Here is a 13,759-nt window from a genome sequence, read left to right as displayed (position 1 = left end):
TGACAGACATGTCAAACTGTCAAGTGATCAAGAATATGATAAGCTTATTGTACCTGTCAATGATTGTGACTAATTGAAGGGTTGTTCATTTAAATGATATATATTATTGCATGATATGATATGTTCTATGATTTGTCCAGCTCTATGATTACCGGGTACTGTTCAGTCAGTGGTGGACCAAAGAAATGAAGACAGTGAAGCTTCCAGCACAAGGGAGCGTGTTTGACTACTACCTTGACCCTCAAACAAAACGCTTCCTGCCCTGGAGTGACACTGTGCCGCCGTTTGAAATGGAAACGTGCACTCCATTACAGGTACAAAAAATATTAGCTACCGAAAATGCGGGGGAGTGTAACTCTTTGAGATGCAGACTTTTCAAAGCAGTTTGACAAATAATCACAAACATGATCACGAGCAACCTTCTTAAAGAAAATTAACCAGAAATGAACAATACAGCGATATTAAAAATGTTTGTATGCCTGAGTGAACATAATAAGAGAGGGTAAAGTCCAATCAGGAGGTTATGGTAGGGGTGCTAGAATGGATGATGGGCTTTCCACTGTGTCTGATTACCATCTACTACACCCCATACCAGACTGTGTGGGGGTGAAGGCATGAGCAACAAGGCTTGAGCTATCACCCACGCTCTATTGTCTTTCTGTATGCTCCTGCGTACAGCTGTGAATGCTCCAAAGGCTCTTGCTGAGCCATAATTAGTGGGGTTTTGTTCTGAGCAAATGATGCTATTATGACAGAATAGTTGTGGTGTACTGGGGAAATACAAGAAATTATAAATCACATACAATTCACTGAACACATGTCTGTCAATAAATCACACTCAAAGAAAGCCATAATAACTATGTATGTTTCTGCTTTGTGTCTTCCTGCTGTTTCTATGATTGCAGGCTGTTCTGGTACACACAGCAGAGACTGTGCGTCTTCGCTACTTCATGGACTTGTTGCTGGAGAGGAGACAGCCAGTGATGCTGGTGGGGAATGCGGGAGTGGGAAAGACTGCACTTGTCAAGAACAAGTTTGACTGTCTGCCAGAGAGTTACATGAGTACAAAAGTACCCTTCAACTACCACACTACCTCCCTCATGCTGCAGGGTGAGAGAGGGGGGGGTTCTGTTCTTTTGTAGTGACTCGTATATCAAGTAAACTGTAGCACCATCTGCTGGTAATGCTCAGATTCAGAAAGAGCGGGGGGGGGGGGGGGGGGGGGAGAAAAACATAACAACCATTGTTATTGTAATCCTCGCCTGAGTCATATGGCATCTGCACAATTCCAAAGTTGGTTTGACTAGTGTAAGAATATTCTAGCTTTTGTGTTTCTTGTATGTGTGTAGTTTTGTTGATATTTTGTTGTTGTTTGTTTTCTCTTGTAGAGATTCTTGAGCGACAGTTAGAGAAAAGAGCAGGACGAAGCTACTCCCCTGCAGGCAACAGAAGGATGGTCTACTTCATCGATGATATCAACATGCCAGCTGTCGACAGTTACGGAACAGTGCAACCTCACACACTCATACGTCAGCATCTGGATTATGGCCACTGGTGAGAAGACCCCACATGCTCACTACTAGTTGTTGTTGTGTGTTTGAGTCTTATGCCACCACATGAACTATTTAGCAAAATTGTGGTCTGTTCACTGATTAAATAAAGAATGTATTTCCTTTGATCTCTGTAGGTATGACCGACAGAAGCTGAGCCTAAAGGAAATCCACAATACCCAGTATGTTGCCTGTATGAATCCAACGGCTGGGAGCTTCACTATCAACCCCAGACTACAAGTATGTTTTCCATTCACAATGTCCTAGCATCTCAGTTTTTGATTTGAATTAAAACAAGCATATTGCTCCAGCATATCTTTTTTGAAATGCAGTCTTATGAACTATCTATGTTTTGATACAGGATAGTTTTTGTAAGTGTACATTTAAATGTGTGAAAATAAATCTTAGTAAATAGTGTTTTTATATATTTATTTGACGGTGGCAACGTTGATTCATTCATATCCAGAAGAATCAGGAGTCAATTGGTTTTTATAGTGAATCATGATTTGCAGAATATTTGCAGGGACTAGGATTATTTTTATATCCGTGTATTTTGGAGCATAAACAAAACACGTAAAAAATTTCAACATTTATTTTGACATTTTCTGAAGTTTGGTTTGTGCCTTTTCTCTACAGAGACATTTCTCAGTGCTGGCGGTGAACTTCCCTTCGTCTGAGGCTCAGACGTCAATCTTCAGTCAGATCCTGTGTGGCCATCTCAAGCAGGAGCACTTCAGTCCGCTGGTTCAGAGGAGCGCAGCAAGTGTCGTCCAGGCTGCCATCTCTCTTCATCACAAGATGGTCCACAGCTTTCTTCCCACAGCCATCAAATTCCACTACACATTTAATCTACGAGACTTGTCGAATGTCTTCCAGGTAGTAAAGACAGTGAGCAAATACTGCAATTACACTTTATAATGAAAACATGAACATTCATAGGATTATTTGTGTTCCTCAGGGCATCCTACTGGCTAGGCCTGACAGTGTGGGAGAGAGCACTGACCTGGCACTGCTGTGGCTCCACGAGTCCTGCAGAGTGTACTCCGACAGACTGGTAGATGACAAGGACCTGCAGCTCTTCCGGAAGCTCCAGATGGAGACTGTGCATGTATGCTTTGAGGTGCAATACAGATTCTGTTAAAGGGTGTAAACCATTTAAATTGCTCTTCCTCACCTTCAGATATCAACACAAAGCAAGAGATTTCAATGATTTATTATGCTTGTTCTCTTCCAGGGGCTGGAGGACAAAAAGGTGACACAGCAGCCCCTCCTCTATTGCCACTTTGCCCAAAAGGGCAATGAAGCCTCGTATGCTCCTGTTGCAGACTGGACTGCGCTCAGGTCCGTCCTCACAGATGCCCTGGAGAGCTACAACGAGCTCAACGCAGCCATGGATCTGGTGCTGTTTGAAGACGCCATGGAACATGTGTACGTGTAGCTGTTTCGCATCTTATTGTCATCGTCATGAAGACTTCATTCATTGTTTTTCTTTGACAACGTTCCTGAACTGTTTTGCACCAAAAATTAAACCTAAGACACTAAACACAAATTAGCAAAAGATGAAGCTTTTTAAAAAACGTAAAAGTAGTAAGGAAATAATATTTTATGGAAAATAAAGATGGCACTTTTATGCAGAAAGCTAAGTTAATATGAATGATTGGCTTATGTTAGAAGCATCTACATTGCACAATAACTTTGACCTGCACACATCCATGTCAATATATTTAACATTCCGGACTCAAATATATATATGTTCATTTAATTAATTTCTTGTTTTAACAGCTACTTACCTGTATATCATTTCGATGTTATCTTTAATTGTATTAACCTTATGTTAATCGGTGCTGTACTTTGGCTCTCACTCACTGTTGCTGCTTACACTCCTGAATTCCCCCACAGGGATTAATAAAGCTCCATTTTATTTGATCTAATCTGTGCAGCTGATATGAAGATTACACAACAGTCGGAATAGATGTATAGTATTTGATTGGAAAGAGTTGTTTGATGGCGTAACAAAGATTGTGTTGTTACCAGCTGTCGCATCAGTCGTATCCTGGAGTCTCCGAGGGGTCACGGCTTACTGGTCGGGGTCGGGGGCAGCGGTAAGCAGAGCCTGACTCGTCTGGCTGCCTACATTTCCTCTGTGGAAGTCTTCCAAATCACTCTGACTAAGGGTTATAGCATCCAGGACCTCAAGGTAAATGTTGATGTGGTTAATAAGGTGCAGCCAAACTAAGTTTCACTCTAAACGATATTTTTATGAACATTGATGCCCTTTAAATCGTAGTTACAATCATTTAGAAGTCACTTAAATCAAGGATTATTTACAAATATCCTTAAATAATTGTCCTTCTGGCTGCTTGGGGGACATTGATGTGATTTAGTTTTATTTATCTCTCACTGACACAGGAAATAATTGTCAGATACTATTTAAAGCCAATAGTAAATGTTTCAATATCACATTGCAAGTTTGTCAATAGAATCATTGAATAGCCCCTTAAAAAAAATCCAGGCGCTATCATGGGACTTGTTATGTCATTGATTATCGTTGGGTAGAAATTCTCTAGTGGACTCCTCATCAGTTTGAACAGCATGTTTATTTCATGGCATGTGTTGTTTCATTTAGACGGATCTGGCAGGCTTGTTCCTGAAGACTGGAGTGAAGAACCAGCGCGTGGCTCTGCTGCTGACTGACGCACAGATCCCTGATGAACGCTTCCTGGTCATCATTAATGACTTACTGGCTTCAGGTCAGACCTAAACTCCATCATACTGGGTTTTAGCTGTGAGAGCACTGATTCAGATCAATTATCCACTATCAAACTTCAAAAGTATTTGAAATCATTCTGAATGTATACATTGTATGAAGAGTAAATATCGATCAGCTCACCTTGTCAGACTATGACTGTGTCTTTCCTTCCAGGGGAGATTCCTGAGCTCTTCAGTGAGGAGGAGATTGAAGGCATCGTGTCGGCGGTGAGAGCTGAGGTCCGAGCCCTCGGACTGCTGGACAGCAGGGAGAACTGCTGGAGATTCTTCACTGACCGAGTTCGACTCCAGCTCACGGTCTTTCACATTTTTCTTCTAAAGAAATGGCTATTAACGAGTGATTCTAACTTTCTAATTGTTCTTAAGCCGATTTTGTCATGATCATTTGTTCGATTGTATGTCATCGGTGTTCCTCAACGCATCTGTGAGCAGTTTACTGTCAACATCATTTTGTTGAAATGTTGTACTTGCAAAGTTCTGTCCCTAAAATGACAAAGACGAGAAGCAATATTCATTTTTTTCTCTACAGTTATCGTTATTCAATTCTGCCCAACAAGGACTTTGAAGTGTTTCTGAGACAAAAAGCGGTAGAACGCGGTTAATTTCCACACGACTGAAACAACTTTTTACTAATAAAGCCTGTAGAAGCACCTTTATCAATTCACTTTGTATTTGAAGAAATGGGTATTTTGTATGTACAATATTTTTTGTGGGGAAACATCTCTGAATACTCCTTATTGACTGTAGCTTCAGCTAGGCTGTTGGCTGTTTCTGTTCCCCAGCAATAATAATTCAGATCCTGTTAGCTGAAGTGCAAGACATATTAAATGACCAAAATCAAATCAGATCAATGTTGTGCTAGATGATTTTGATAGCACTTGAATGTGCCTTCACAGCTGACATTAACCACAGGAAATCAATACAAATCTTGCACATACTCTAGCGTGTTGAAGCTACAAAATTAAAAGCACAGCTGCTGTGTAGTGTTATTAAATATGTTTGACGGTCTCAGAACACACAGCCAGTCTCTGCGCCAGGGCCTCTGGTAGCGTCACCGTCTGCTCCAGCCAACTGGGAATGTGGCTGCCTGTCCGCATGCCAAGGCAACCAAAGTGGGGGGACAGAAGGCTGCCAGTGATGGGTTTCCTTTTTGGATGCTTCTGTGATGTCTATGAACTGTGTTGATTTTCCTACTTGGCTGTATATCTTGTCATTCACCTTGTGGAGATCTGTGTGGTTGACTCTGTCTCCTTGCTTACTGTTTCCTTGTAGGTGGTGCTGTGTTTGTCTCCTGTGGGCAGTGCCCTCCGTGTAAGGGCCCGTCGATTCCCTGCTCTCGTCCAATGCACCACCATTGACTGGTTCCACCCTTGGACCTCAGAAGCGCTGCAGTCCGTCAGCTACAGATTCATCCAAGAGATCGAAGGCATTGAGGTCAGGCCTTTGAGTTCTCAAGTTCTTTATCTCACCATATCTATCATTGTAATATTCAAAGTCTGAATGCAATTATTATTTAGTGGCTCCCTGCTTTCCCTTCTTTGATTCTACTTGTAAACTAACTTGTAATATATATATATCTTACATTGTTGCAAATACAAAATATTATTATATTGATGATTTACAGGCGAAACCCTACTCCATATAGAGAGAGCTTTTCGCAAGATCTCGTTAATTCAGAAAAACAAGCAGATTTGTTTTGCAGAAAAACGTTTCTCCAATTCCAAGACACATATTGTTAATCAAGAAAAAGAAGGCAAATATTACGTTCTCAAAACAATGCTTACGTAGCCGTGTACCCCTTTTTTTGCAGACCGAGTTAGACTTTAATGAACACCTTCTAATTACTACAGTGCAGCTGGATTAACTTTTCCATAGATCCCTCATCATTAACTCTCTGCTGAGGTACTGACAAATTGCCAAACACATGCCTGGAGACTCACAGTGAGTGCAGGCATATCATTGTTTTCCATCATAGCAGTGGAACGATCACAACCCACGATCATTTATGTTAATGAGAGAAGAGTGATTAGTCCCATAACGACCCTCTAAGGAGGCACAGCTGTCACAACCAGGAAGTGTCATCTCATATGTGAACATGTGCCAGACTAGTGTGTGTACATCTGTCTGTGTGTGGAGGCTCCAAGCTGTACTGCCTGAGAAGTTGTGGTATTATTCGAGCACTTGTACATAAGCAATAGTATTAAATGCAGCTACAGTACTAAGTTTGAGTTATAGTTGTAGCAGCTGTAGTAGATGAGTACTAATGAGGGTAGTTCTTAAAGCTACAATTATTCATCTTTTTGTTGATCCAGAGTTAATACATCTGCTTTTTTAAATTATTTGATAGCTTTTACCATTATAGATAGTTTTTTTAGGTATTTTAAAGGAAAGAGATAGTAAATGTATTTTTGCTTACATTTTTTGTGTATATATATATATACTGCATATATTTAAATTATTGTCAACTGAACATAATCTGTTTATTTGTATTTTTGGTCATTAAAAACAAGGTATATAACAAAATTACCTTGCGCAAGTTTCCCCATTCTCTGACATGTTATAGCAATTCATTAAGAAGTTAATACAAATATATATTTGTTTGTGGCAGCCGTAGTAAAGTTATACTTATAACAATTTATAATCAAAGGGGGACTTGTATAATTAATAATCTTCTTTTGTCTGCAGAAAGGAGTTTGTGTTAGTTTTAGTTCATGTGCATTAATATATAATACATTTTGAAAAGTTGAAACAAAACAATATGTCATATTAATGTATATTTAAGTCTTTAATGATTGTTTATCTTCCTACAGAGGCTGGGAAACAAGAAATGATCATTTATTTAAAGTTAGAAATCACAACCCACTAATAGCTACAGGCTACTAATCAATGAGAACTTCTTTCGTATCTCAACTGAACCTAGCATGCTTTGTCAAAAAGCATTATGTCAGATCTTAATTAATAATGATTTTTTTCCCCCCTACTGGCTCCATGATCATTAACAATGGCTTTTTGTGAGTTATGGTTAGGTTTGATCCCTGCATTGTCTGCTCATTTGTTTTTGCTTTAATTGATCGCTAACTGTATGATTAATAGAGGCTTTGTGTCATTGAGCACCACATGATGAATACCTAGTTGAAATGTAGTCCAACAGCCGCTGTAGACGGTGTTTAGAAAGTTGTAGAATATCAGAGATAATGTAAACGTTGCGCATGTTTTACAAGCTGCATGTCAGTGGTCTAAACACATTATTTTCACAGTGGTTTCAAAGCCTAATCATTCCTGCTAGCTGCACCTACATTTCAGATTGAGTAAGTCAGGGCCGGCCAAGTAAGATGGCAAAACTTGGAGATGAATTCAACATTTATGAAGATAATATTTCACTCCCCACCAGGTTGGGGGTGTTAAACTCCACTCAATTCAGCTCACCCTGTTCTCCCCTCGCCCCCCCTGTCTGCTTATTTTTACAGCCTGCCGTCCAGGAATCCATCAGTCTTTTCATGGCCTACGTTCACACCAGTGTCAACCAGGCAAGTGAAAAATACCAGCGCAATGAGAAGAGGTACAATTACACCACCCCCAAGAGCTTTCTCCAGCAAATCACTCTGTACAGAAACCTTCTGGAGAAGAGCCGAGCTCAGCTCCAGCACAAGATGAACCGACTTGACAGCGGCCTTCAAAAGCTCCAAACCACGGCCGCTCAGGTAAATGTCTTTATTATAAACTGTAGGGAGTCAAATGGTGGGTTTCAGGTAGAAGGTAACGTAACATTTGGAATAGTACTATTATTAGATATTTTATTCCCACAGTGGGGGTTTTGCCTTGACATTAAGGATATTACACAAGCCCTTTTCTGTGTTTTAGGTCGATGATCTTAAAGCTAAACTCGCATCCCAAGAAGCGGAGCTGACCTGTAAAAACCAGAACATCGAGGCTCTCATCACAAAGATCGGACTTCAGACTGAGAAGGTTAGCAGCAAGAGAGAGGCTGCAGATATCGAGGCACAAAAGGTTTGAAATCATATCCATCATTGGTTTTTATTCACCTTAGGCACGACACTCTCCCTACCATACCATTCCCTACATGTTCATTTTCTGATGCTCTTCATGATGGTTGCTTTTTCACAGGTTGCTGTCATAAAGGCAGAAGTCTTAGTCAAACAGAAGGACTGTGAAAGTGACTTAGCCAAGGCAGAGCCATCTTTAGCAGCTGCAACAGAAGCACTGGACACCCTCAACAAGGTGCTTCATTTTATCAACAAAAAAACTAAGACCCTTTCAAATCTTCACTCATCCTAAAGACAATATATTGTGTGTGATGATTTTGTAGGTGAATCTTACTGAGCTGAAGGCCTTCCCAAACCCCCCAGCAGCAGTGATCAACGTGGCAGCAGCTGTGATGGTGCTGCTCGCTCCCCGCGGTCGGGTGCCAAAGGATCGGAGCTGGAAGGCGGCGCGGGCCTTCATGGGCAAGGTTAAGCTGTCATCATGTCAATCACATCTGCCTGATTAATGCCAATCTAATTTGTGTGTGGGCCTTGACCCTGGCCCTGCCCGGCTCTCCAATGCACACATTACAGCTCAATGGCTTTATGAATATGCTCGCTCAGTAGGGGAGCAAGTGTGTCGGCCCCACTCGCAACCTCTAGCTGCTATTAATGCAAGTGTGGCTATAACAATGATTATTTGGTTTTTAAAAGCCTGTAGGATTATGCATGAATATGAGATGTTTTTTCTTACCAAAAGCAGTTATATTGTCATTTTAGACCCAGTAGATCTTTTATGTATTTGGTTATCTGAAATGTTTCATTGGTAGAAAATGCATGTGCATCTGATACATGCCTTTTTTATTATTTAATTTTCACTTACTGTAGATCCTTAAAAGTGGCTGTAGGTGGGAAAAGATGAAGACAAAGTCATATAAAGATACAGGTTGTTGTTTTTTAAATAAAATGCATTCAGTGTTCGACCACTATGCTTTTCCATTATGATGATCTGCAGTCTGCCTTCCTCCAATACCCCTGCCAAGTATTAGTCTATAGCAACTGTGTTCAGAATGATCTTATTACAAAAGAGATTATATCATTTGTGTGCAGTTTAATGGAGAACACAAACAAATTATAAACCATATTTGATATGTGAAATCTTTTGTATGTCTCACTTTCTGGTTTTAGTAATAAGTCAGATCTTTGTTACAGAATCTCATTATAGACTGCTGCCAGCGCAAAACACTGGAGATGGTATTAATGTGTATCTTTGTTAACGCCTGTCAGGTGGATGATTTCCTTCAGGCCCTGACGTCGTATGACAAGGAGCACGTCCCCGAGGTCTGTTTGACTGTGGTAAAAAAGGAATATCTGAAAAATCCACAGTTCCACCCTGATCTGGTTCGGACTAAATCTACAGCTGCAGCCGGTCTCTGTGCCTGGGCTCTAAACATTGTCCGGTACTACGAGGTGAGGAAATGCCTTCAGATAAGTTGTAGTTACAATAAATGTTACATTTTGTTTATATTCCGCAAAAAGGTGTTTTTATCCTTGTAGAACCTTTGTAAAGTACGACTCTTTTTTTGCAGATTTATTGTGAGGTCATTCCTAAGAGGCATGCATTATCACAAGCTAATGCAGAACTAGACACAGCTACAGCCAAAAGGTTAACAGTTCAAAAGAAATTGGCGGTGAGTGCACTCAATGTTATAATTAAACTCAATTAAGACATCCTACTGTAAAAGCTAGATTTTTGTAATGCTGTCTAATTTCCATGGCTTCCTTTGGTTTGTTTCTCAGGATCTTGATGCAACCCTACAGAGCCTCACAACTCAGGTTGAAGCAGCTACAGCTGAGAAACTCAGTTGTCAGGAGGAGGTGAAACGCACCAACCAGACCATAGAGCTGGCCAACCGACTGGTCAAAGGCTTAGAGGTAAACAAGGAGAGATAGAGGAGTGTGTTGGTGTCATTGGGGCAGACCTGGCATAGAGTAAACTGTCAATTAGCCGGAGGCATGCATGGAAAGGCGCTGGTAATGGACTTGCATCAGTAATCTGGACTAGAAAGTTGTTATATCCATTCCTGGCAAGCTAGTCCGATGGTTGTGTGAGTACTTCAGGCGGAGGGAGATTTAACAGCTCCGCCAGCAGCAAACTGGGGACTTGTGAGACAGGTAGAGAGGGCTGGACCACAGACAACGCATGGCTGAACTGGGCAACCGGCTGTCTGAATGCTTTCCAAACAGAAAGGGAGAGAGATGGCAAGAGTGCTACACTAACACTGCTCTCAGTCAACGCAGTAGAGAGTAGAGTATGTACAGAATGTGTGTGTACTGTGTCACTGTAAGACTGGATGGATTTTATTTGTAATATTAATGAATTCTCAATTATTATTTTTTTAAAGTATCAAGGGGAAGTTGTATAATCTGAATATATGAATGTTATTGCTGCTTATCTGTTGAATATTCTATTAAACTGTTTTGCATTTCTATGCGTGCCTTTTTCAGGTTACAGTATTTATTATCTTTATGGATGCTAAAATGAAATAAAAGATGGCCATTTGTACGTTTCCTCATGCCAGAAAATAAATGCGGTTTGCATGGAACAGCTTGGCTTTTAAGCATATCAAGATAAATGTTTAGTCTTTATGGCATTGACCTGGAAGCAATAGTGTTCAGACTAATAAATCAGGCCGTCTATATTTAATCGTTAACTTACCTCAAAGCCTCAACAGCTGTTGGAAATTAACAATGTCTCACCCCAGACTGAGTGATATTACAGGCAATCCATAAGGCATTAGAGTAAAATTATAGTGATTTTTAACTGTCTGAAAATGTATTATGTGACATATTCTAGATCCACAGCCCCTTGTAAGAAAATGCCATGCATGATTTATTGTTGTAGTACTGTCACAGTCACAGTATTGAAGGTTTAAATGAATGCTAAATTGATGCAGAGCGGGTCTACAGCCAAACTTCCAAAGCTATTTTAAGAGAATTACCGTTGTATGCTTTACTGCTTCCATCTTCTTAATCTGTGCAATAAATGCAGTAATAAATGAAGTACATTTCCCTGCAGTGGAGATTCTTCTTCAGTTCTACAGTTCATTCTGTCTCCAAATGGGCTAGTTTGTCTTATTGTCCCTTTATCTGTGATGATATGATATTAAACCCAGATTCCTCTGTCTTCCAGTCAGAGAAGGAGCGCTGGTCCCAGGCAATTGTTGAGTACGAAAAGCAACAGAGAACTCTGTGTGGCGATGTCCTCATCACTTCAGCCTTCGTCTCTTACATGGGTTACTTCACAAGACAGTATCGCGTGGAGCTTCGAAACAACGCATGGATCCCTTTCCTCCATTCTCAGAAAGTAAGGCTAACGCTTATTCAACAGACTTTGTGTTTGGAGAGTCAAATCTTTCTCTCCATAAACATCCACAGCAGAATCTGTGTACTGCTGCCAAAGCTCCAACTAGAGTGAAATCATCGCTGGCTTTCTGTTCCAGGTCTCCGTACCCCTGACAGACGGCTTGGATCCAATCCTCATGCTTACAGATGATGCCACTGTGGCTGCCTGGCATAACCAGGGCCTGCCAAACGATAGGATGTCCACCGAGAACGCTTCCATCCTGACCACCAGTGAGCGTTGGCCGCTCATCATCGACCCGCAGCAGCAGGGCGTCAAGTGGATCAGAAACCGGCTAGGGTCAGAGCTGAGGGTGGTGCAGCATGGACAGAAGGGGTGAGAAGAGGATGTCATCTGATGGCAGTTAATATCGCCAGAAAATTGCAGTTTTTCCACGTTTTTAATGTATACGTTTGTTGTTGTTTCTGTTTTATTTTATTAGTAGCACATGATAACAAAGGCCCTACGTAGCTGTGTACGTAACCGGATGTAGGATAACCTGGAAGAGCGTCAGGACACGTTTTAGGCATTTGATAGCTATGTGACAACGATTAACATGATGATTCAGCCTCTATGGAAGTATATGACTGTCATGTTTATTGCTTACGTGGGCTTTAGCTAATCTGAACTAAACATTGTATACTGCTTTGAACCGGTGTACATGCATCTTGTGACTGAATAACACCCTGTCTTGTATATAAACCATGTGAAGGACACTGTTCTGGGAATAATTATGTATGTGATGACTACTTCCACTCTTGCAAGGATGATAAATACATGTTCCTGATTATTGAAGCTCAAGCCGGTGACGAGTGATATTTTTCTAACGGAGGCTAAACCCTCTCTGTCTAACAAAATCTACATGGACTGCTAAAATATGGTAGCATAGAAACACGAATGTCCTTCCATCTTTGTTTCATCCCTTTTATTCCGTTTCCTGTCTTACTCCCTAGGTATCTAGATGTGATTGAACAAGCCCTTGCCTGTGGTGAAACAGTACTGTTAGAGAATCTGCCGGAGAAGGTAGACCCAGTCCTGGAGCCTCTGCTGGGGAGAAACACTATTAAGAGAGGAAGGTCAGTACTAAAACATTACATTTACTTTGTACTTTATGGATTAAAACAAAGGCGTATATAAAGCATTAATCCAGCATCAATAGTAAAAGCTTTGTTTTGTTAGGTTAGTACTGAAAAATGACATTGTTGTACTTCATGGATTAAAATAAAACGTATATAATGCATTAATCTACCCCACCCAAGGGGCTGTTGCACACACGTTTTAATCAATGTGCAGTATTTGTATCCCTGTTGATCCGCGAGTCAATATGCCCACAACTCGTCCCCATGTCTCTGTGGTGTTGGACAATAGGAGCAGATTTGCCAGATGGTTGAGTCTCACTGAGCTTTGAAACACCAGTAAGACATGACTGAACGCATTATTATTGCCCACTCTTTAGATTATTAATGAATTTGCAGCACGTGTTCTGAATCCCTGAGGCCAGCATATTGATTGGCCCCTCAAGACGGGTGATAGATGTATATTTGTGTGTTCATATTCTTTAGGTGTGATGAATATTAAACAGCTGGGCCTAAGTGTAAAAGCTGAATTGAGGACAGTCATGGTTATGTATAAGGACTCCTGTCTCCTACAAAAAGATGGCCTGCTACACACTAAATTCAGGGGTCCTCCATCATTATGGCAAACTCAATTCAGCTTCAATCAATTCATAATGTCGATTTGCCGGCATTTATTCAGAAACAGGAACATAACTGATTCTATTTAACCTCCACTAAGATGCATCTGGATTATTTTTGACTTATTTTAAGTAGTCAGGTCTTATATGGGTATTGTATTTAATTATGAACAAGACATTATCAGTAGTGCTACTATCCTTAAATGATTTAGCTTTTATACATGCTAACCATACTAGCACTTGTTTGAAACAGCCTATATTTGGTAAATCTATCTGCTGTCAAACCTGATTTTCAAACATGAGTACTGCTACCCACTTTATCCACTTCACGGTGCCACCAAAATAGCTGCTCTGTAATTAC

At 40.6% G+C, this 13,759-nt stretch overlaps 1 protein-coding gene across 3 annotated transcripts in view; it reads left to right on the top strand.

Annotated features, from left to right (window-relative positions):
• The window catches only part of LOC117554078 (dynein heavy chain 11, axonemal), a 42,943-nt gene that overhangs the window by 16,313 nt on the left and 12,871 nt on the right, over positions 1–13,759 (top strand). For 2 of the 3 annotated variants that reach the window (XR_004570218.1, XM_034228316.1), the window contains exons 45-65: positions 141–314; positions 906–1,110; positions 1,389–1,554; positions 1,688–1,790; positions 2,187–2,426; positions 2,509–2,670; positions 2,785–2,978; positions 3,585–3,747; positions 4,177–4,300; positions 4,474–4,616; positions 5,592–5,753; positions 7,787–8,020; positions 8,181–8,327; positions 8,445–8,558; positions 8,647–8,790; positions 9,590–9,772; positions 9,892–9,993; positions 10,103–10,237; positions 11,496–11,669; positions 11,806–12,041; positions 12,659–12,781. Coding sequence is in view for 1 of the 3 variants with exons in the window: in XM_034228316.1 (XP_034084207.1) it covers positions 141–314; positions 906–1,110; positions 1,389–1,554; positions 1,688–1,790; positions 2,187–2,426; positions 2,509–2,670; positions 2,785–2,978; positions 3,585–3,747; positions 4,177–4,300; positions 4,474–4,616; positions 5,592–5,753; positions 7,787–8,020; positions 8,181–8,327; positions 8,445–8,558; positions 8,647–8,790; positions 9,590–9,772; positions 9,892–9,993; positions 10,103–10,237; positions 11,496–11,669; positions 11,806–12,041; positions 12,659–12,781 (3,428 nt within the window). In the remaining 2 variants the exon portion in view is untranslated. The remainder of the gene's footprint in view (positions 1–140; positions 315–905; positions 1,111–1,388; positions 1,555–1,687; positions 1,791–2,186; positions 2,427–2,508; positions 2,671–2,784; positions 2,979–3,584; positions 3,748–4,176; positions 4,301–4,473; positions 4,617–5,591; positions 5,754–7,786; positions 8,021–8,180; positions 8,328–8,444; positions 8,559–8,646; positions 8,791–9,589; positions 9,773–9,891; positions 9,994–10,102; positions 10,238–11,495; positions 11,670–11,805; positions 12,042–12,658; positions 12,782–13,759) is intronic. The other variant, XR_004570219.1, reaches the window with a different exon arrangement.

Source organism: Gymnodraco acuticeps, unplaced genomic scaffold (genome assembly GCF_902827175.1).
Source record: "Gymnodraco acuticeps unplaced genomic scaffold, fGymAcu1.1, whole genome shotgun sequence".
Classification (NCBI taxonomy): Eukaryota; Metazoa; Chordata; class Actinopteri; order Perciformes; family Bathydraconidae; genus Gymnodraco; species Gymnodraco acuticeps.
This window is presented reverse-complemented; position numbering and strand designations above follow the sequence as displayed.